We start from the raw sequence: 24,080 nt of genomic DNA on the forward strand, positions 1-24,080 counted from the left end.
TATATATAAATATAATATATACATTATGTACTTTATATATATAAATAACATATATAAAATATATATGATATATATTATATTTTTTTTCAAGTTCTAGGCCAGCTAGAGTTATATGTATTGAGATTCTGTCAAAAGAAAAAAACAAAAACCCCAGTAGTTCATGTGTCCAAATGGGTACCTGTCTAGAGCCAAACAGAAGGACAAGGACCCAAAAGAAGTAACTATCTGTCCTGTGTTATGGTCTCCGTTAATTTTGTTTCACCCTAGACATATCTGGTTGAGGGAAGACTTGTCATTATCTCCTTGTACTTGGAGAGCCTGGAAATTTTGGTCAAGGCTGAGCTAACTTATGGTAACAGGTATTCCAAGGTGAACAGGTACTCTCTGGTCTTGGGCTCAGTACCAAGACACATGACACCCCTTCTCCAGAGGTCTGCCCTTGTTGAAAAAAAAAAAAAAACGATACAGTTTTCTTAAAAACGTTTTTGTATCAGGTCAAGCAACGTGAATTGGGAACCACAGAAGAAAATCCAAACATTTCAGTCTTAAGTTCTCTGGTCTTACACTCATGTGAAGCCAGGGCTCTACCACTGTGCCAGAGGCTGCCTCTGGATCTGCATCTCCAGGGCGGTCTACCAGCGGCTGCGGAGTCCCTCCAGCCTTATCTCCTGTAGATAAACTTGTTCAGGCTCACGATGCTTCCTGCTCTGGCCTCTAGCACACACATTCTTTCTTCTGAGAGATCGCTGGAGTCTGGACCTGGTTCCTTTTGGTTACCTACACTCAATCCGTCCTCTTGGGAAGAAAATGAAAATCAAGACAGACTCCGGGCCCGCAAAGGCAGTATGTGAAAACGATTCCAGGTCAACGGTCCTGCGGTTGACGATTTTAAACTGCTCAGGACCTCGGACCTTGGGAATCGCTCGAGGTGTTGCACTAAAGACTACAATTCTGTGTTCAAAGGCAGGAGAGGGAACCTCGGGTTCGTTAGACTTGGTTCTTGTTGCCAGTGTTTTATTTTTACCTTTGTGATGCTGGGGACGAATCCAGGGCCTTGGACAGTGAGGCAAGAACTCTAACTCAGAGCAACACCCCGGCTGTTTAATACTTTGCAGCTGCCTAAAGTCTATTCCTGCTAAGTTTTGCCAAAATTCACAATTCCCGTCTCTTTCAAAAGAAGTTGAAGGAAGAAATCTATACAAGGTTTCATTTTGTTTCCCTCAAAGTTCCAGGTTCTTGTTACTGTTCTTTTGCTACGGTAGGAAATCACTGATGTGGAAGGCGTGGGGTCATGATTTGAAAGCATCAGTCACAGAACCCAGACAGCTGGCAGTCTGGTGTGGGGAAAGCACCTTCCTGGTGGGCTACCAGCAGCCGCAGGAGGTGATAAAGCAGGGTGAAGGCTGGCATGGGGGTGTGCTCTCCAGAGGAAGTAATCGGATGCTGAGTTGAACCCAAAGGATAGAAAAGCAGCTTCTGCATGGTCTAGGGCCTCTGGCTCGCTGCAGCAGGAAGGGGCTCAACCTTTCCACCGCTGCCAGGGTACACCGTGTCCACTTCATCTAGGTAATCTCCTTGGCATTTCCTCCTGGGGGTATCAAAGTGGTTTGGCATCTGGAACCTGAAATGCTCAGCCTGTACCAAGATGTAGACTCAGTGGAGGCTCTAACATTATACCTGCGGTACCAGGAAGCACACAGCACACCATACAGTAATCCCCTAGAAGATGATACTGCCGTCCTACACACAGTACAGCAGGGCTGAAAGGAGGCAGTCTCTATCCGAGCTCTGGGTTATAACCTCTGGCAGCTCTTCCAGTCAGCAGACCAGGGCTAGTCATCCAACATCAATGCCTCTTTTAAAATGGATTGACGATATTTCCTACTCTGAGAATGGCATGGCTGGGCCTGAGAACTGAGTGATGTAAGAAACTGAAGGTGTGAGCCTTTACAAGCATTCTGTTCCAACTCTGTGCTGTGGTGGGGGCTGAGAGGCTCAGCCAGATGCACTCAAGTGTGTTTCAACTTTGTAATAAAGACAAGTCTTGGGCTGGAGAGGTGGCTCAGCGGTTAAGAGCACTGACTGCTCTTCCAGAGGTCCTGAGTTCAAATCCCAGCAACCACATGGTGGCTCACAACCAACTGTAATGAGATCTGATGTCCTCTTCTGGTGTGTCTGAAGACAGCTATAGGGTACTTATACAATAAGTAAATAAATCTTTTTTAAACAAAAATCATTCTTGCAATCCAGCATTTCGCTGTGTAAGACAGAAGCTTCTTCCTTTAATAAGAATACCTTTTATTCCTTTTCTTCCCCTTGTCTTCTTTTTCTGTCTGTGTGTGTGAGAGAGAGCTTGCTCGTGTGCGAGCTTGTGTGTGGGTGTCCGTGTGAGTGTACGTACGCTTGTGCATACACTGTGTAGCTGCATACGTACATAGGTGCCTGTGTATGTGGCGTCGGCAATCATCCTCAACCCATCTTCCACCTCATTTATTGAGGCAGGGCTTCTCAATCAAACCCAGAGCTCACTGATGTGGTTAGTTTCATAAGTCAGCTTGCAAGTTTGAGGTTAAACTTACAGGGGGACTGCCACGTACGCACATCTACTTGAACTCTTGCATGGCAACTACTGAGCCATCTCTCCACCCTTACTCTCCCCCCGACCCTAGCATTTTGCTCTGGCTCGGTGGTTCTCAACCTTCCTAAGGCTGTGATCCTTTAGTACAGTTCTTCGTGTGGTAACCCCCAATCTTGCTACTTCATAACTGTAATTTTGCTAGTTATGAATTGCAATATAAGTCTCTGACCTGCAGGATATCTGATAATGTGACCCCTGTAAAAGGGTCATTTGACTCCCCTCACAGAGAATGGAGTGGAGAATTTACTCCCTGGCGACACAGCTGAGACATACCCTAGCAAGGAAAGCAGCATGGAGTAGAAGGCATTCCTATGGGATCTCTAAGCATGCCTGTTTGTCTGGGTTTGGAGGAGATAGAGAAAGAGGTGCCACATGCTATGGGGGAATCAAAAGAGAGAGGAAAGTAGGACCTCCCTGTCCACTGGAGCCCAAAGAATCGGGTCTCTGTGGAAGTGCCCTGTGGTTGCATGGAGGGACAGTGTGGGGCTCTTTCCCATCACTGCAGTCAATAAGGGAGCATATGAAAGCCAGTCAGGGCATGAGAGGCCTCTGTGGAAGAGGAATTTCAGGACCCCAGCAAAGGTGGCTGTGTGTACTGATGGGCACACACCTCCAGCATGACTCCAGAAGCAAACAGGGACGGTGGCAGCCACTAGGAAAATACCTCTGAGAACCTGAGTCACGCCTGTTCTCTGTCAACCATTGAAGAGGAAAAGGGAGGGAGAGGAGTTCAAATGAAGGACCAACTGTGCTTCTGTGTTTTCCAAGGCTGACTTACAACCGATTTTTGTTGTTGTTGTTTTTTTGTTTTGTTTTGTTTTGTTTTACAAACCAGGATTTCAAGATGAAGTCAAGTTCAAAGCTAAATAGAGTCTCAGCAATGTTGGGGGTGGAGAGCAAGAAGGGACGATACTTAGCTCCATTCGATATGAGTTCGGGCATGTCTGGAGTTCATCAGGTTCCCATAGCATGTGGTCTCCCAACACACTGGACACACAGAATGGATACAAGTGCCCTGGTTTGTGGGTGACACATAATCTGAAGTTACGCCCGCCCCTCCTGTATCTCCCTCCTGCACTGATTCTTGAGAAGTTAACCCTGTCAGAGTTAACCCTTGAGAGTTTGTAAAGTACCTCCCATTCACTAAACAGAAAACTCACTCTCTTCAGGAAGTCCCTGAAACCCATGTTGGCCCTGCCCAGCTTGTCATGAAATCATCAACACTTGCAGTTGTGTCTTGAGGAGAGGACAGGTAAGGTTGTTACTCTGTAAGTCCTTCTCAGTGTGAGTCATTGTCCTTGACCATGCTTGTCCTGACCCCTACCCCTCCCCTTCTCTAGAGCTGAGGCATCTAAGCCCTGTCAGGGTAAGAGGAATCCAAGAATGGAAGGTGTCAGGCTTGGCACGTGACACATGGATTCTTGGTGTTTGTGGAGTGAACAAATCCATGTAAGCATTAATGTCGGAGAAGGGCATTTCTGCAAGGGAGACTGCAGTGTGATCTTACCCACCATGGGGAGCTCAGAAGAGCTATGAGGCTGGGTAGTGGGTAGGACTGTCATGTCTGCCCACCCTATCCCTCCACAGAGGAGGAAGGCCAATTACCGAAGACAGCCGCCTTAATTTACTTGATCGCTGGTTGCGGGGCTTCACCAGCAGCTTGTGTTTAGCTGCAGAGTTGTCCAGGCAGGAGGAGAATTCAGGAGGGTGGCTGAAGTCAACCACAGGTGCCAGGCTGCCATCCAAGGTCCGAGACGAGACGGAGGCATCGCTCATGTGGTCGGGAGACTGCGGCCGGGATGAGGACACCAGGATCTTCATGGTACGAGGAACAAACACACCAAGTATTAATTTAGCAACAAGGGGTAGAGCCTGCTCCCCTTTGGTGTGCACTTCTACCTTCTTTAGACTGTACCTGAGACAGAGTATTTTCAATTGGCTCTCGACCGGGAGCAAATGACGGGAGTTCAAAGGGTGGGGACAGCCCTAAGGCCATCCACAGGAAGACTTTTCCATAGCCACTTTCACTAACAAAACTGCCTAGCCCAGTGTCTCCAGGGGTGGAGGAACCTGCTGCTTTTGTCAAGCTGGGCATGCGTCCCATCAGGGGTGACATCACGGTGAAGGTCACAGGAAGCATAGAGCCCCCTGTCAGCCTTTCATCTGGCAAGCTTTCTTTGTTCATTCAAAAGGGTCTTTACCACCTCACAGGGGAGTCTGGCTCTCTGGCTACCATATGGTGAGCTACAGTGTTACTAGTTTACACCTCAGCGGGGAGGAGCTAGCAGTCAGCAGTGAGTAAATGTGTTGCCAGGGGACAAGAGGCCCTAGAATGAGAGACTACCCTAAGACGCCTGCCCCACTGAATACAGCAAGCCTCCACTTGGAGTGAGTATCAGCAGGTTGCCTTGCAAAGCTGGGCTTCACAACAAATCACGGATGCTGGAGTGCATGCAGCTTGGATGTGTGATGACTTAGTCAGGGTTTCTATGGTGGCAATGAAACGCCACGACCAAAAGCAAGTTGGGAAGGAAAGGGTTTATTTGGCTTATACTTCCATAGCTAATCATCCCAGAAGTCAGGACAGGCACTCAAATGGGGCAGCAACCTGGCGGCAGGAGCTGATGCAGAGGCCATGGAGGGGTGCTCCTCACAGCTTGGTCATCTTGCTTTCTTACAGAACCCAGGATCACCAGCCCAGGGGTGGCACCACCCACAATGGGCTGGTCCCTCCCAATTGATCACTAATTGAGAAAATGCCTAACAGCTGGATCTCATGGAGGCATTTCCTCAACGGAGGCTCCTTCCTCTCTGATGACTCTAGCTTGTGACAAGTTGACACAAAACCAGCCAGTACAAGGGGCAAGACAGAGAATCTGGGATCCATCCTCTAGGTTCCAAGAATAACTCCACAATAATAATAATAATAATAACAATAACAATAATAATAATAATAACAACAACAACAACAACAACAACAACAACAACTTGCATGTTTCTATTGGTGCACAGACAATATTGCTGTCAGGTTAACATTTGTTTGTTTTTTTGAGATAAAGTCTCTCTATGTAGCCGTGGTTGTCCTAGAACTCACTCTAGAGTATAGACCAGGCTGGCCTTGAACTCACAGAGCTCCATCTGCCTTTGCCTGGAATTAAACTGTGCAATCACTGCTCCCAAACTTTGGTTTCCTATGATGAAATCGGGCTGGGTGTACTACCTAATAACTGGTAAAACCTCAAGAGTTTACTTTAAAATAAAAAGTCAGAACCATAGGAATAAAAAAAAAAAATTAGGGGAGTGCGGACCCAGCACAACTGACCCCCATTTGGCTAACTAAAATTTGTGCACTGCAGTGGCGATCAGGTGTGGAGCTGAGCTGTCTTCAACTAATGAAGCTTTTCCCTGCAACCCCACCACTCCACCGGATGTAGCCAATTGCAGATTAAACCGGCCACTGTGAGTCAGAGACTCAAGTCAGAGACTGAGGAGACAGAGGAAGGAGGGTGAAGTCAAAAAAGAGTCAGCAGGTAGCTCCGCACAACAGAGCCTGACACACAACACAACCATATCTAATTCTGAAAAGGGACGATGCAAACTGTTCGCAGGAATGGTTCACACTGCTAACAGGTACAGTTTTACTCCACTGAGTAAGGCAACCTTTCCCATCATCCAGCCCTTCTTGAAGTCGGAAAGCAGGTGTGGGTCGGTAAGCCACTGGCCCCAGACCCCATTCTGACTGTGAGCAGGGAGAGGCTCTCCCTGAAGCCAAATTCTAGGACTAATACTCTAGGCGGCTCCCTGGGAGTTCCCAACCCCTAGAGCTGACTTAAAGTCAGCCACACTACAGTCCGGACTTTTCCTTACTAATATTCTGGGGACTCACAACTACAAAAAAAAAAAAAAAAAAAAAAAAAGAACTAGCTTGTGTCGGGGAAGAGGGAACTCTGTGTACCAAAGTTGAGTGGTTACTGAATACAATTCCGAACAACCCAGAAGTGGTAACTCCACAGTTACATTGTAAGCCATGCCCTGTGTGGGCCAGGGGTAAATGTGGTCCAAGGAAGCCCAAGTCAGGTGTGCTGCACAGCCATCAAACACCGGCTCTGTTCTAGTTTGGTTTTCAAGGTTAAACATAATATGGGTCATTCCCATTACGTTTGCCCTCAGCAGGGCTTACTGATGTGGAGAAAATGGCTGTCCGTTTTACCTTCTATGTTTGTATACATTAAGTGGCTATTAATGTTCTTGCCATAGACAGAAATGGCCTCGTGAGCATGCTGGGGTGTTTATTCATGAGATGGAATCTATGGGCATACAACAGTTAGGATCACTTCTTGCTGTGGCTGAGGTCAGACCCTGCTGGTCAAACTCCCTGGGCTGCCTTTTCCTCAGAGGGCTTCATGTGACTCGCCCAAACCAGCTCAGAAACAGAGCTGAATGCTATTTATTCAGTGTTTACTGTTCTCTTTATCCTCTGGCCAGTGTCATGGGAGGGGACAGGCAGAGGAGAGGTGGCCACTTCCCTTCTTTTCTGGGTCTGGACATCGGCTCACACAAGAAAGACAAGGCAAAGGGCGGAAGGTATCAGACTGACCACACAGCCACACAGAACAGCAGCGCAGTCCCCCTTACTCACGGAGACCTTGCCGGGAGACATGCTGGGCCTCTAGAGTTCTAGCAAGGCTTAGCGGCAGGTGTGGATGGAAACATTCAAGAGCACAGACTGCACTCGCCTTTATAGCTGGGCCTGGACCCACGTCGTGCAGCAGAGACATCTCTGGTGGACTCCGGGGCAGTCCGTCATCCTCAGAACTCATGCCGGTTTCCTCTGCCCGCTTGATAGGAAGGCCTCCTGGAGGCGGTGGCCCCAACTTCACATTACATTGTATCTTTAACTAGATCGAGGGAATCGTAACCCATTCTTAGTATTTTCATCAATAGTCCCTAAGCAACAGATCTCTTCCTGCTCTGACTCACTCTTTCAGGAAGTAACTTCAGCACCCTTACACAGTGCCCTGACCTGAATGTCTGTCCCCAGCTCCCTCACCACTGTCCTTAATTCATTAGGCAGTCACCAACGGTGAGTCAGAACCTGACTAACTTGCATGCCTGAGACCTGTAAAGAACCTGTGACCCTACTTTCAACTGTATAAAATGCTAAACTGAGATCACTTAGAAACTTCTGGATTAACACTGGACAGACACCCGGTGAGAGTGCCAAGCAAGCCCTTACCTGCAAAGCCTTGATCCGGTCACACACATTTTCTTGGGAGAACACCCGCACAGGCCGAGCAGGGTCCTGTCCCGATTCAGGAAAGAAAATACTGTCGTGGGAGAGGGCCCGGCTGCCCATGGTGCCCCTGGACTCCCTAGGATAAAGAGAGTCACTGTGAGCTTCCGACACCTCCACCTGTCCCTGATCCTAGGGACTCAGAGTGAGAGAGGGATGAATGAACACACATTATCCCCCCAAAGTCCTCTGTCACATATAGTTAGCAGTTGCTCCTTTGTCTCTGTCCCTGTCAAACACCAGTCAGAACCTACAGAAGGGCATTTTCCTAAGAGGTTTGAAGGTTGTAGATGATGAAGGTTATTTTGATGAGTGGAAAAATGAAAGTTTGGAGGCGTGGGGTCCAAGTCTCAGGCCTGTAGAGAGGAAAGTCTGGCGCTGCCTGGGTCCTGGGAATCTGTCTCAGGTGTCCAGGGAATGTGGGGCTGTGGACTGTGGGCTAAGTTAACGTGCTATCCACAAGCTGGAGGCTGTCAGCACAGCAGCGTCTCCCCAAGATGCTCCAGACCACAGAAACAAGAACCGCAAGTCTGAAGAGACGCTGCCTGCACTGGTGATCTGGCATGGTTTGTAAATCCTACCACTGTGCTTGTGACCCAAAGCGTGGAAGTCCGGCTCCAAGCCCAAGGACCGGACTCAAAACAACTCCCAGGACATTCATACAACACTCTCAGAGGATGTGGGAATTAGCTGTCAGACTTTCCTAGCCTGCTGAATAATAGGTGGAAGGAGGTGTCCGAGACCGTCAGTTAAGGAAGGAAAGTAGCCTTGTAGGCACGGGACATCTTGTGCGCACCAGCCCCATCCTGTCCTCCTTGGGCATCCTGTCTTCTATGGGGCACTGGGGACTTGGAGGTGTGGCCCATCCTACTGCATATCCAACTGTGTTAGTAATGCTGTGTGTGTGTGTGTGTGTGTGTGTGTGTGTGTGTGTGTGTGTGTGTGTACAGTGGAAATCCAGAATGCTCAGAAGGGTGTATCTTCACAGGCAATCAGGACAGCCCAGAGAGCACACTCTCTAAACGCCAAGGTCATGCATACGCCTGGATTTTCTTTCTATGTGTCAACAGCCTGGGTCTTCCCTCTAGAAACCCTAACTACTGGCTAAACATCTCCAGTCCAGGTGTGACTTGGAGTAGAGGTAGCAGGAAGAGGCCTCAGAAAAGCCAGGGAGAAACCCCATGAGGGGCCATGGGTTAGGTCATTCATCATTGTATCTATACAATGGCAGTATCCCTCAGCAGCTGTCAAATCAAATGAGTTTCAGGTGTCCCATGGAGGGCAGGGCAGGTGATGGAGGGGGTAGGGGCTCAGCACTGGCCTGAGCTTACCAAAGAACACCAAGAAAAACCAGAACACACAGGACAGGAGAGTGCGGCAGTCAGCTGCATTTGAGCAGAGAGGTGGCTATACATGCAACGGTGCTGAGCACGGGCAAGTCCCTGCTAATGGCTTTAAAAATAAAAATGGATACAGTGGCAGATACACAAGTGTGGCTTCTTTAAATGGGAAGGAAGGAACTGGATGAGGAGGCAGGGTCAAAGGTAACGACAGTTACAATTTCGTCTTTGGAAATATACAATGTGTTACACAAGACACAAAGTCAATCCAAAAGAAAAATCTTTAAGATGGGGTAGGGGTGGGGGGTAATTTTATGGCAAACACGGTGGTACATCGTGGCACAGTACTGGGGAGTCAGAGGCAGGAGGATCACTATAGAAACAGGGAAAGAAAAGTCACCACTATAGGAGGAAAACGGAAAGCAATTTCATCACAAGCCAAGCTTTTCAGAGTAACAGAAAATGGATACAGAGATATAAAGCAAGAAGCTTCATCTTTCCTGGAATTGCAAGTGTCAGTGAATGAAGTGCTCAGAATTCTCCCAGAAATAAACCTATTTCCTAGTTCGACCCCGTAGCGGTCTAGAAGAGACTACAGCTGAGTAGTTGTCGTGGCCACCACACCCACACTGTGATCTCTAAGACAACTTCTCTCTGACAGGAAGGAAACATGACTTGTGAAAAAGATCCAAGCCAGGAAGCACAGAGAACTGAACGAGGACTTCTCCCATGCAGGAAAGCAAGGGGCCTCTCAGAGATGGCTGAGCTCATGACCAAAGACCAACATCGAATCGAGTCTTCACAGTGCAAGATGAGACAATGAGAAAAGACTGTTATGGATTAAAGGACAACAAACGTATTTGGAATCAGTGTTTTTGTGGTCGATATGTATGTAGCTCCGTTGGTAGCGTGCCCGCCTAGCATGCACAAAGCCCTGGGCTCATTCTGGAATACCATGGAAGATCATGTGTGGCGGCTTACACCTGTAATCCCAGCAGCACTCTGGAGTGAATTTAAAGCCAGTCTAGATTACACAGAATTCTGTGTAAATAAAATAAAAATTTTAAATGTTTAAAAATACAATGTTCACAATGATATTTTAGGGGAAAAAAAGAAAACTAATTTTTTGGTCACAGTTAAGGGACTCCTCTAGGAACGGACACCAATTAAACACCAACTGAGCATTTTGCTTTTTTCCTGAACAGATTGTACTTTAGAAGGAAAGCTTTTAAACATTTTTTTAGATTTATTTAATTTACACACATGTGAAGGTTTGCCTACATATATGTATAGTACATATATGTATAGTGCCTATGGAGATCAAAGGAAGTCAGATCTGGACCTGAAGTTACAGATGGTCATGAACCACCATGAACTTGCTGGGAACTGAACCCAGATCTTCTCCAAGAGTAACAAGTGCTCTTAGCTGTTGAGCCATCTCTCCCGCTCCTGATAAAGGAAAGTTCTTCATTGAGGAAACTCAGCAATGTGTAAAATGAACGAGAGAATCAGAAACCCACAGTTTTGCACTGAAGAAATGGACCATTTAAGAGCATCAGGTACAAACAGTGGGGTATTGACAGCGACCACTCAGGATTAAGACTGTCGGAGAAGGGCTGGAGAGATGGCTCAGAGGTTAAGAGGACTGTCTGCTCTTCCAGGGATCCTGAATTCAATTCCCAGCAACCACATGGTGGCTCACAACCTCTGTAATGAGATCTGGTGCCCTCTTCTGGAGTGCAGGCATATATGCAAGCAGAACACTGTGTACAGAATAAGTAAATAAACCTTAAAAAAAAAAAAATAAGATTTGCGGAGTATTTGACACTGACCTCTCAAGATTCAGTGCTGAGCTGTAGCATCAGTAGAGCTGAAGTACCCAGGGAGTGCAGGCCTCTTGGTACAGGGGCAGGCCACGCATCTCTCCAAGCCTCTAGGGCAGAGTTCTCAACCTTCCTAACCCCGAGACACCTCATGTTGTGGTGATCCCCCAATCATAAAATTATTTTTGTTGCTACTTCATAACTAATTTTGCTACTGTTATGAGGCACAACGTGAACATCTGCTACACAGGATGTCTGATATGTGACCCCCAAAGGGGTGGTGATGCACAGGCTGAGAACCTGTGACCTAGCTCACTACGAGACAATACAGAATGGGGAGAACAAAGGCTGTAACTCAGGTGTGCTGAGGTTGGACTCAGAGAGGCAAAGGGACCCCGGGGGCTGTCACCGATGAAGCCAGCACCAGGCCACCCCAGCACAGGTCATCTTGCCTGCCTGTGACCTTCAGAAGTTGTTGCAGAGTTTGATGGCAGATTCTCATAGAGACTAAAGAAAGGGTCACTTCTTCACTGTTGACCTTGAAAAATGTCACCGTTCCTTCTAGGACCTCACCTTAAAGGTGATCTCAAATATCTTTAAATTTTCCTTTTTTTTTTCGTTTTTATCCTGAATTTTACACACACACACACACACACACACACACACACCACATGGGAATTGAGAGAGAGAGAGAGAGAGAGAGAGAGAGAGAGAGAGAGAGAGAGAGAGAGGGGGAGGTTGTTGCAAAGCGCAGGTTCCTGTAATTAAAAACAGGGGCCCATGGAAGCCCGGGGGTCTGATCTCCTGGAGCTGGAGTTAGGCAGATTTGAGCCACCTCATGTAGGTGCTGAGAACCAAACTCGGGTCCCCTGTAGAAATGCAATCTTAACCACTGAGCTGCCTCTCCACTGGCACCCCCACCATGTTCCTCTCATGAACTAATGCCAATCATGTTCCTACTGTGTGTAGTCGTGGGCCGATATCAAGGGCTCTCTGCCCCCCTTTCTCTGGGTTCCTGTGAAAGGAACATGACCCACATGCGGGTGGTTTTCCCAGAGCCTGGCCCTCTAGCTACGCTCCCCTTTGTGGCTAGATAGATCCCTCACAGGCTTGGTTTTTAAACACCGGGAGATAGGGTGGGATTAGAATTTCCCAGGGCTAGCCAGGACGACCCTTCCCCAACGACTTTGCAGTCTTACAAGGTACCCACATGCCCACTCTGCTTCAAGCTAGCTCTGGGACAGAGCGGGGGCAGGGGCGGGGGTGGAGTTTCTGGTTCTCCATCTTCAGTCTTACAGCGCCACCAAGTGGCCAGTGTAACTTCTCTGCCTCCAGACACAGGCTGCCCTGTTCCTGTCTCTGGAGCCATAGCCTTCTGACTGGCATTTTACCCCGAAAAGAGAGTTGATGTTGAAAAGGTATTACAAGCTTACTCCTCTCCTCTTTGGTCCAGAATACGACTGTGGGGAGTTGGGGGGTAACTGGGGGAGACAGACGACCGTATTGTTATGAGTTACAGGTTACACGTTTTGTCCCCAGTGTGTCTAATTTGTTAGGTCCAAACAAGAAGCCATGGCCTATCTGCAGACCTTGCTCTAGCGAAAGAGCCCTTCCTCCATCAGCGTTTAAGTTCAGACATGTGTGTTCCTGGTACTGTGTTCCAGGTCCTTGAGCATTTTTTGGTTAATTAAACCAAGGTCTGGACCCCGATCCTTCCCTTTCTGCTGTGCGATTCAGGGCAGGCTCCCAGGTCACTCATGACTGATTTTGCTAATTTCTGTTATGGTTTTAGTACAATCTTTTGCAGCTACTATGCTCTTAAAAAAACATATCTCTGGGTATGTGTGGGGGTGGGGACAGGTATGCATGAGAGGCAAACTCAGATGGCAGACTTTGCCTTCCAACCTGTTTGGGACGGCCCTTTGTTATTTACCACGGCCCCTAGCCCAGCTCACCCATGAGCTTCTGGAGCGAGTCCTGTCTCTGCCTCCTATGTTGCTACAGGAGTCCTGGAATTACATAGATCCATGTGGAACCATCTTCCCAGGCCTTACCGAGAACTTATTTTTTTTAAAGAGTTTATAAAATTTTATTTTATGCTCTTGAGTGATTCACCTTGCATGTGCATATGTGCATCACACAGGTACATTCTCAGAGGCATTAGAGCTCAGATTTGGGAGTTACAGACAGTTGTGAGCCATTGTGTGTGGGCTGGGAACCAAATTCAGTTCTCTGCAAGAGCAACAAGTGCTCTTAACCACTGAGCCATCTCTCCAGCCCCAGGTACTGCGACCTTTTAAAATACAACACCCAGCAGGGAGCAACTACACAATCAAGTTTCCCCTACCTTTCTCCATCCCTGTGTCTGAAAAAGTTAATAGACACACCATGCACTGAGGAACTCCTAAGGGTGTCCCATCACCCAGGAGAGGAAGAGGCTCAGGAACCTGACAAGATACTAAGGCACTGAAATAAGAGTTCTGGATACCTCCTATGCCCGATGTCCCCTCCTCCTGAGGCTTACAAGCCAGATGCACATGAAAACAACTTACTCCAGTTCATCTTCAGAGTCATACACAGGGCCCGACTCCTCGATAGTGATAACCTCGCTCTTGGCCGGATTTTGCTTCCAGGCGCTGTTTCCTGTGGGTGCTGTTTCCTTTCTCTTCTTCTTCCCAAACAGCTTCTTAAATGTTTTAAATTTGGACTTTTTCTTTCCTATTCAGATGAAAAGAAAAAAGGTGTGTGAGGGGAACAGGTGTCCAGCAGTACAGGTGTGTGAGGGACACAGCCAGCAGTTTAGGGGCACAGGTGACCAGTCATACAGGTGTGTGAGGGACACAGGTGATCAGCAGTGCAGGTGTGTGAGTGGCACAGGTGACCAGCAGTACAGGTATGTGAGGGACACAGCCAGCAGTTTAGGGGCACAGGTGACTAGTCATACAGGTGTGTGAGTGGCACAGGTGACCAGCAGTACAGGTGTGTTAGGGGCACAGGTGACCAGCAGTACAGGTGTGTGAGGGGCACAGGTGACCAGCAGAACAGGTGTGTTAGGGGCACAGGTGACCAGCAGTACAGGTGTGTGAGGGGCACAGGTGACCAGAAACCAGGGACTCAGCATACTACGAACAGATATGACATATAAGGCCTGCACCCCTGAAATAGATACTGGTTTCTATGTGTATAGATGTGTGTACTTTGTGCATGTACAGCCCAAAGAGATGCAAAGAGAGCCCCAGATCTCAGGAATTGGAGTTACAAGATGGATGTGAGCTGCCATGTGGGTGCTTGGAATCCAGTGTGGGTCCTTTGGAAGAGTGGTCAGTGCTCTGAGCCATCTCTCCTTCCTCTCACCAGATACTGTGTTCTTTAAACCTCTGGAATACGCACAATAACTATTTCATACCTAATGCATACATAACGTCAGATGAGGTAAAGGCTGTGCGATAATCCAGGTTGGTTTTTTAATATAATATTTTTAAGAATTTATTTTATTTTTAAAATTGTGTGCTGGGGTGGGTTTGTAAGAAAAGTGAGCAGATTGTGGCTATTGTGTGCTCCTCGGATGTCACCTTCATTCCTTCCCACAGGGCCTCTCAGACCCAGAAACTCCCCCCGGGGCAGCTCAGCCACGTCCCATCCTTCTCTGAGTGTCTGTAAGAGAGAACAGAATCGAAGCATACAAACAGGTTGTGTGAGCCCGCGGAAATTTGCTACCACTGTCTAAGACAGCTTTACTAAGTAAATTCCAAACAGAACAGATTTAAAATACAAGAGAGGGTCTTTCTAATCATCTTTGTGTTAAAGTCCCCACGGGAACTTCAAATGACCACACCTTCATCTGAGGGATAACCTGAGATTCTGCCAGCAAACGTCGGGCAAACGTCGTTGCTCCAGAGGAGACAAGCATTCTAGGGCCATTTTCTCAACGCCCGATGGAAACTTCCTTTCGCATCACGGAATGTTTATCTTGTGTGCAGATGGTTCTCCATCCAGAGCTTGTGCTCAAAGTCTCTCAGGAGCTCTTAGCATTTGACAGGGATACCACCTGGCCTTCAAGTAGTCAACAGATTATTAGGTGTCCCTGGAGACCCTCACAAGTAAACAGGCTTCCTGTCTTGACACCCAGGTGCTGCTCAGGGCGTGAAGAGTCAGGGTGGGAGCGTGGCTACACAGAGCAGAATGTGACAGCTGTGCACTTTATGCCGATGAAACCCAGTTTCAGGCGCCCCGGCACCCTCTTCTGGCCTCTGCAGGTACTGCATGGATATAGACACCTAACTCTGTGTATTCATAAATGCCTCAAGCATCTCCTTTGTTTTAATTTCTTCTTCTCCTAGGTTTTGTGACCCAGCTTCTTAGACAGCTACAGGACCAATCCACGTTCCTAATTCTTCGGTCTGTTCTGTTGTCTCACATAAGTATGGATTTATCTTCATCTTAACATTTCAAATTTACTGGCAAAAGTTACCACTGAGACGCACTTGTTTCTTAAAGATTTATTTATTTATTATAGATGAGTACACTGTAGCTATCTTCAGACACACCGAAAGAGGGCATCAGATTCCATTACAGATGGTTGTGAGCCACCATGTGGTTGCTGGGATTTGAACTCAGGACCTCTGGAAGAGCAGTCAGTGCTCTTAACCGCTGAGCCATCTATCTCTCCAGCCCCTGACGCTCGTTTCTTGAGCGTCCGCAGCACCTTGTGCTTGCCCGGTGTCAATGATTTGTGCCTCCTTCTTTTCCCTTGGTCAACTATGCCAACGGCTTGTGAAGAGTTAGATTCTTCTGGGGCTCCGGAAGATAGGTGCCAGCTCTACCCCTGAGCCACAACCCCAGGCCCAGATTTGAGATTTTTTTTTTAAGTGGTTCTTTTGAGAAAAACATACAATGTTTAAACCTTCTCTGATTTGCTAATAAATACATTTCAGGATAGGCAGTTCCTTCTAGATCCCTTAAGTTCTACACATCATAAAAGTTTGTGTTTTCATTATTATTTGGTTCGAAGTAGTTTCTGACTTCCACGATCACACCTTTTTAGTTAGATCCTCATGTTGTACAGAAAGGCCTGTCGTCATTTCCAAACACTTGGCAAACTTCTATCTCTTCGTTATTAATTTAATTGGAGTGCGATAATGCGCTCTGAATTTTGTTCTATTCAAATCTGCTGAGACTTACTTTATGGTCTCACACATTGACAGTTTTCACTAACGTCCCACAATGCTCTGGAAACACTGTATTTTCTTCTCTGAGAGATGGCAATTTGGGCTCTGCCATTTTTTACTTTCAATTTATATTTTATATCTGTACTGATTCTTAAAATAAACCTGTCCTGACAATTTGAGAGAGAGAGAGAGAGAGAGAGAGAGAGAGAGAGAGAGAGAGAGAGACCACCAAGGTTTTATTTAATTGTCAATTTCTACTTCACACTTCTTAAGGAGCCAACCAGTGACAGGCATGGGCCTTTAGGCGCCTCTGTTTCCCCTTTGGGCCTGACAGATGTCCTCTTCAGGTTTGGCCTTCCAGGTTGGTAGTTATTTTTCTAATGGCTCGCAGCTTTGCGGGTCCTACCGTACTGTTGAGAACCAGCCGTGACTCTGGCTCATCTCCTTGGACCTAAGACTCTTAATCTTTGGCTTTCTATGGCTTTCCCACTGTGTTTCCTCAGCCTTTTACTTATTCCTCTTAGGAGTCATTGGATTTATTTATTTATTTATTCCTTTTTATCGATTTATTTCTCCCTTTATTTCTCTAAGGAACCCTTGGATTTCTTTCTTTAATAGATTTTTATTTAGGTATGTATGTCCGTACACGTGAGGATCCTGCAGAGGCCAGAAGAGGGTGCCAGCCAGCCTAAAGCTGGAGTTCCAGGTGGCTTTTCTGGGACCTGAACGCAAGTCCCATGCTAGAGTAGCAAGCGCTCTTAACCACTGAGCCATCTCTCCAGCCCTCACTGGGCATCTTAAATCTGTGGACTGGGCTGTTGTTTGTTTTTCTTTCTCTGTACAGGCTGTTTCTCAGCTCTCTGTCTTCTTTGACGTTTCCCATTTTCTCCACATTCCTCTCTGCCTTGTGTACGGTCCCCTGTGATCTCGAGCTTGTGTAATCTGCTCTTTAACACAACGCTGAAGTTTCACTAATTATATTTATTCTTAACAAATCCACTTGTTTTTAAAATTGGCACTATCATTTAAAATATTTAAATCATGATAAACATCTCTCTGGTATTTAAAGATCAGCACAATGACTTCCTCAACCAAGATGCAGGACAAGTCTGTCCCATCTCCTCACGCTTCCCCACCCTTACCAAGCAGCCGTCCGTGGATCTGCTCTTTCTACGTCAAGTCATGGTGTGCAGATCAGGTCACATTTTCTCACTTTAAAAAGCAATAATTTAGTTTCCCATGAGATGATACAGTTGAATGACCATTTTCCCCACTCAGGGTTAATCTTAAAATACCCCCACTTCATACTCGAATTTACTGGGCAGCTACTGAAGTGCAACAGGAAACTGGTCCTAATGTAACCTGAATGCTCCATTTTCATACAAGATAGAAAGTCCACTGAGATACCTGTCTGAAGGCAGCAGCTGGTCATGGGTTCATCGTCATGGGAAGTTATCCTTCATGGATTCATCATCATGGGAAGTTATCATTCATGGGTTCATCGTCATGGGAAATTATCCTTCATGGGTTCATGGTCATGGGAAGTTATCCTTCATGGGTTCATGGTCATGGGAAGTTATCCTTCATGGGTTCATGGTCATGGGAAATTATCCTTCATGGGTTCATTGTCATGGGAAATCATCCTTCATGGGTTCATCGTCATGGGAAGTTATCCTTTGTGGTTCATGGTCATGGGAAGTTATCCTTCGTGGTTCATTGTCATGGGAAGTTATCCTTCATGGGTTTATCGTCATGGGAAGTTATCCTTTATGGGTTCATCATCATGGGAAATCATCCTTCATGGGTTCATTTGTCATGGGAGTTATCCTTCATAGTTCATTCTCATCGGAGTTATCCTTCATGGTTCACTGTGATGGGAAGTTATCCTTCATGGGTTCATGGTCATGGGAAATTATCCTTCATGGGTTCATTGTCATGGGAAATCATCCTTCATGGGTTCATCGTCATGGGAAGTTATCCTTTGTGGTTCATGGTCATGGGAAGTTATCCTTTGTGGTTCATGGTCATGGGAAGTTATCCTTCATGGGTTTTTCATCATGGGAAGTTATCCTTCATTGGTTCATGGTCATGGGAAGTTATCCTTCATGGGTTCGTCGTCATGGGAAATCATCCTTCATGGGTTCATCGTCATGGGAAATCATCCTTCATGGGTTCATCGTCATGGGAAATCATCCTTCATGGGTTCATCGTCATGGGAAGTTATCCTTTGTGGTTCATGGTCATGAGAAGTTATCCTTCGTGGTTCATTGTCATGGGAAGTTATCCTTCATGGGTTTATCGTCATGGGAAGTTATCCTTCATGGGTTCATCATCATGGGAAGTTTTCCTTCATGGGTTCATTTGTCATGGGAGTTATCCTTCATAGTTCATTCTCATCGGAGTTATCCTTCATGGTTCACTGTGATGGGAAGTTATCCTTCATGGGTTCATGGTCATGGGAAGTTATCCTTCATGGGTTCATGGTCATGGGAAGTTATCCTTCATGGGTTCATGGTCATGGGAAATTATCCTTCGTGGGTTCATCATCATGGGAAGTTATCCTTTGTGGTTCATGGTCATGGGAAATTATCCTTCCTAACTCAAAGAAAACTATTCCTGGGACTTTTAATTTGAACGAGAGGGTTGGAGACCTTTGTTAACAGATCACGGTGAGTGAAAGGGCCGGGACCAATGAGGATGGGCATGGAGGGAGACCAACGACTTTCAATATCAACCTCACAACTATATTGAGGCATAAACACCAGTCCTATGACGAGGCGTTCTCAGAATGTGTTCTGAAGTAACCACTCAGGAGCCTGGAAGCTGGCTCAGTAGAGGCTGGGATAAAGGCCTTGGAAAAGTTGTAGGGGAAGGGTCAAAGGCTCTTTTGATGGAATTGTTTTCTCTGGAGGATCAGCTCATCCTGTACTTGACAAAACCTCCTGTGCATACCTTTGGGTGATAAATGGAGCTATTTAGCCTCTATGTGTAGCCCAACCTGGCCTTGAATGTGTCCTCCTCACCCCAAGAAGTACAGGTGCTCCAGCTTCACCCCCTGCTTTTTCTCTCAAGTCAAATACAGGACCATATGTGCCTCCATGAGGAGGGAAAAGACAGTCAAAGACCCCACTCTTTGACAGAGCAGCAAGAGAGCAATGTTGCCAGATGGCATGAAATGGGGAGGCCTCTGTCTTCCCAGAGACATCATGGAGATGTGGATATTTGAGCAGACCAAGTATGGAGGCTGGATGTTCCCCTCCATGAAGAAAGTCACAAAGCACATCTCCCTGCAACCAAAGCCCTTCCCCCAAAGCGGGGCAAGCTGGACTCTCACCTGTGCTGTCTTCCCCAAGGCCTTCAGCAGCCTCCCGAAGTTTAATGTCCATCACCCTTGTGGAAATCATGTCCAGGTCACTAAAAGCAGATGGAAACCCATGTTAGAGGAACATGTCAGACGGAGCAACCAATGTGTGCCCATGTCATGGTGGTGGGACTGCTGCCTGTCACCTCACCTGCATGCACCTCTGAGAAGCCAGAGTCCAGGCCAGAGAGGAGGACAGCAAAGACCACGTCCACAGCCACATGGGCAGCAACCACAGAAGTGGCTTTCTAATGGCTGATGTCAACAATGTCGCAGAAAACATAATGGCATCATTGAACACAATGGTGGGTCAGAGATTTCCAAAGTTCCCCTCAAATTAAAACAACAAAACAAAAACACCCGTAATCCTGCTGACCAGGGACACTCACAATTCATGTTTTGGCCTCTCGAGCCACCTTTAAACATATATTTGTTATTTGTTAGCCAGAACACATTAGGAAGCTTGGCTTCGGATTTTGTGACATACTGCTGTGTTAAAGTTCTTCCCCCGGTGTCACCCGAACGGCGGGGCGATATTTTAACGTTATTATTTACATGGAATCTTCTGGTTTTGAACTTGGGAAAAATTCCGAGCAAATACAGAAGTAAGGCGGACGTCTGGTGAAATCCACTATAAAATTACCCTCCTTCGCCGTACCCCACGCCCATACTCGCCTGGTTGTTGCCAAGTAAACCAACCCGGGTATTACAACCATTTCGTCCATTTTTGATTTACCTTCTTCCTAAACAAAAGTGCACAACTGACTCATCTATAATCCTGCTACAGAAACAGGCCCGACTTGTGTTCCTGCCTCTCACACCCAGCTGGAGACTCTTGGTACAGCAGAGTCTATCTGGAAAGCTGTTTTTTCCTGGGAGTGACTGAATCCTCATTTTGAAAGAGAACACTTCGAATGTTTGATTAGCCGGTTCACAGTTTGGCTTTTACAGAAGGTAAAAATGGTTTTATTTTTAATTTTTTAAATCACTATCACATCCCCATCATCCCCATGACCACTATCATCATCATCCCCATCTCCCCATCATCCCCATCACTACTATCATTCCCATCCCCATCATCAACATCACCATTACTTGAGAGAGGGTCTCACTACATAGCCCTGGCTGGCCTGGAGGTTGCTTTCTAGACCAGGCTGGCTTCCAACTCACAGAGATCTGCCTGCTTCCTCCTCCCTGTCTTAATTCGAGTTTCTATTGCTGCGATAAAGCACTGTGGCCAAAAGCACCTTGAGAGGGAAGCCTTCATTTCAGCTTACACTTCTACATCACAGCCCATCACTGACAGAGGTCAGGACAGGAACTCAAGTGGGGCAGGAACCTGGAGGCAGGAGCTGATGCAGAGGCCATGGAGGAATCCTGTTTACTGGCTTGTTCCTCATGGCTTGCTCAGCCTGTTCTCTTATAGCATGCAGGACCACCAGCCCAGGGTAGCCCAGGGTAGCCTAGGGTAGCCCAGGGTAACATAACTGAGTTGAGCCCTCCCATACCAATCATCAAGCAAGAAAATGCCACAGGCTTGCCCACAGGCCAATCTGGTAGACTTGTTTTCTCAACTGAGGTTCCCTCTTCTAGAATGACTAGTCTGCGTCAAGTTTACATAAAACTAGCCAGCATACTCCTGATTGCTGGGATTAATTAAAGGCACATGGCCCTACACCTATCCTTAGTTATAGTTTTTTTTAAGGATTTTATTTATATGAGTACACTGTAGCTGCCTTCAGACACCAGAAGAGGGCATCAGATCCCATTACAGATGGTTTTGAGCCACCATGTGGTTGCTGGGAATTGAACTCAGGACCTCTGGAAGAGCAGTCAGTGACTTAACCACTGAGCCATCTCTCCAGCCCAGTTATGTTTTTTAAGTGTGTGTGTGTGTGTGTGTGTGTGTGTGTGTGTGTGTGTGTGAGAGAGAGAGAGAGAGAGAGAGAGAGAGAGAGAGAGAGAGAGAGAGAGAGAGAGAGAGATGGTGTGTGCAGGTGCCTGCAGAGGCCAGGAGAGAGTGCTGGAACAGAGCCTGGGTCCTTTGCAAGAATGGTATGAACTCTTAGTTAATTTCATTACTCTGGCTCCTGGATGATTTCTTAAAGGCTGAAAGAAAGCGCCCCCTCACCCCCATGCAATTTGGCTTCACGGACACGTCTGGCCTCACATCAGTTCAGGCAAAATCCTCTGACAGAACACCACGCTCCTGCCCCCACCAGACCTAAAGAGGAGGTGGGGTAGAAGCGGCCCTTGTTCACTGCTGACCCCTCTACTTGTCCCTCTTTGGCCAATGTAACAGATGACACAATCAAGGAAGTGAAAGCCTGTGGCTCACCTCCTGCCATCCAAAGGCCTCCAAGACATTGGTTGGCACCATCGTCCACCTCTGCTGCCTGTGTGACTTGCTCAGTGACAGTACTGGAGGCTGAGGAGCCACCAGAGGCCTTGGGATAAGAGGCTATAGAGCAAGGACAAAGGCAGGGATAGAATGAGCCTGGTGAGGGTGGATGGAGAGTCACCAACTGTTAATTAACCTGGTAATTACCTGCCCGGCTGTCGCTGGAGTAAAGAGGTGGAAGTGCAGGGGTTTTCCATCCCTTGGACTTGGCATTAATCACAGTGACTGCACATGACCCACGGAGAGCAGCATGGCACCAACTGTCTCACGGAACCCTGGAGAGCTCCGTCTTACCAGACTGGAGGTGAGAGTGCATATCATGGGAGCTGCCTTACTGGTTTCCCTGAGGTAGGGAAGCAGAGCTCATTCTGAATGCTCACACTGACTCCACTTGGGAACCCAGGTGCTTCTGAGCCACTGGGATACAGCAACAGACAAGATCTACATGGTCCCTGCCTCTTTCAGGTGTTGCCCTGGTGAAGGGGCCCTGGGGAGCTCCATTTGTGTACACTGAGGTGTCCTCAATGGAGCTGAGGGAAGCCAGGGAGTTCAAAGCACAGAGTCTCCCACTTAAATGGCTCTGCCCACCTAGCAACCCTGCCTTAGACCAGGCCAGGATTCCAGTACTGAGGCTGACGGGATTCTTGGGCTGAGGGAAAGAGTTTGAGGTGGACGGGATATGTAGCTGAGAAGGCAGACTCTACAGAAACAGTGAGGTCATTTCTGGCACGAGGAAAAGTGTCGAGGACAGGAAGTGCTGGTGTGTGTGTGTGTGTGTGTGTGTGTGTGTGTGTGTGTGTGTGCCCCCGTGGGCAGCTGTGTAGTGGGGGGTGGGGCTCTCTCTATCCTATGATCTTGGAGCAGCTCGAAGGCTTAGACCTGCTTCTCCCAGGCTCAACAATGTCTCTGTGATAAAGCTACAAAGGGCAGAGGGTTCGGGAGCGAGAAGGGACCTGGTCACACCCGTGTGACTGCTTCTATCCTCTCTAAAGGTTGACACGGAGTACCATGAGATGCCACAACGTCCGTCGGACTTAAGAACACAAGCTGTTCCCCCTGAAGAAGGAGTCACACGCAGCAGCACTCTGCTCATGTCTCATGTTCCAACTGCCTTGCTACAGATGCATGCGTGTGCAATGCAGTGAAAAGGGAAAGGCTTAGACACTGGGATGTCTCCGGCTTGTACCTTAACTCTGAAACCCACCAGCACTGGGCTCGTAAACAGGCTCCCCCTTTATAAAAGACAGACAGTAATACTTTTAACCCAATAAGACCCGAGCTAATTACCCCTTTTCATCACTGTGATCAGATACCTGGCAAAGGCAACTTAGGGGCTAGGTTTAGTTCATGATTTGAAAGTACAGTCCGCCATGGTGGAGGAGCCACGGTAACCAGAAATTCGAGGGAGTAGGTCACTGCTGGGCTCACCGTGTGGAGGGAGACGCAGATGAATGCCGGTACTTAGTCCACTTTCTTCTTTCTGTTAGCCTGGGACCCCAGGAATTGTCGGCCATGGGATTGAAGACCCTCACATTCAGGGTGGACCTTCCCCGTTCTGTTAAAACCTCCTTTGAAAACACACTCATAGACACACTCAGAGGTGTGTTTCCACCGTGACTCAAAACCCCATCAGGATGACCGTGGGTGATCCTGTGACCGTGATCAACAGACATCACAGGGCCAGAGCCAGCGTGTAGCAAGAGCTTGCTGAGCACTGCTGTGGGGTACCTGGTGCTTCACCAGGTACTGCGTGCTGTCTGTGTCCCATCATGCCCCCAGCACACGGTTGCTGTCCTCAGTGCAGGTGTCAGATTTATCTCCTGAAAACCAAGCAAATGGCTCTCTTGGGAGTCACCTCTATTTGTCTCGGGACAGCGGCAGGCTAACTGATGATCCACACCCACCATCCCAGAGGACTGGCTGCTTAGAGTCCACCACAGACTATGCAAATGGAGAGAAGTGGCTCTACCACGTGGGCATCCTACGGGGGACACCTCACGGCTCTAACAACTGACTGCCTCGTTGGGCCCTTGTGAGGATTGTGCCTCTGCCTCTG

At 47.5% G+C, this 24,080-nt stretch overlaps 1 protein-coding gene across 6 annotated transcripts in view; it reads right to left on the minus strand.

Moving 5' to 3' along the window:
• Cracdl (CRACD like) overlaps positions 1–24,080 on the minus strand; it is a 122,828-nt gene that overhangs the window by 26,950 nt on the left and 71,798 nt on the right. For 5 of the 6 annotated variants that reach the window (XM_063268117.1, XM_008767055.4, XM_039084538.2 and 2 more), the window contains exons 2-6: positions 19,597–19,676; positions 13,647–13,812; positions 7,875–8,010; positions 7,375–7,536; positions 4,244–4,453 (exon numbers count right to left, since the gene is read on the minus strand). In XM_063268117.1, the coding sequence (XP_063124187.1) occupies positions 4,244–4,453; positions 7,375–7,536; positions 7,875–8,010; positions 13,647–13,812; positions 19,597–19,666 (744 nt within the window). In that variant the 5' untranslated portion in view covers positions 19,667–19,676. Of the gene's footprint in view, positions 1–4,243; positions 4,454–7,374; positions 7,537–7,874; positions 8,011–13,646; positions 13,813–19,596; positions 19,677–22,171; positions 22,825–24,080 lie in introns of those variants that run through there. The other variant, XM_006244864.5, reaches the window with a different exon arrangement.

This window comes from Rattus norvegicus, chromosome 9, assembly GCF_036323735.1.
Source record: "Rattus norvegicus strain BN/NHsdMcwi chromosome 9, GRCr8, whole genome shotgun sequence".
Classification (NCBI taxonomy): Eukaryota; Metazoa; Chordata; class Mammalia; order Rodentia; family Muridae; genus Rattus; species Rattus norvegicus.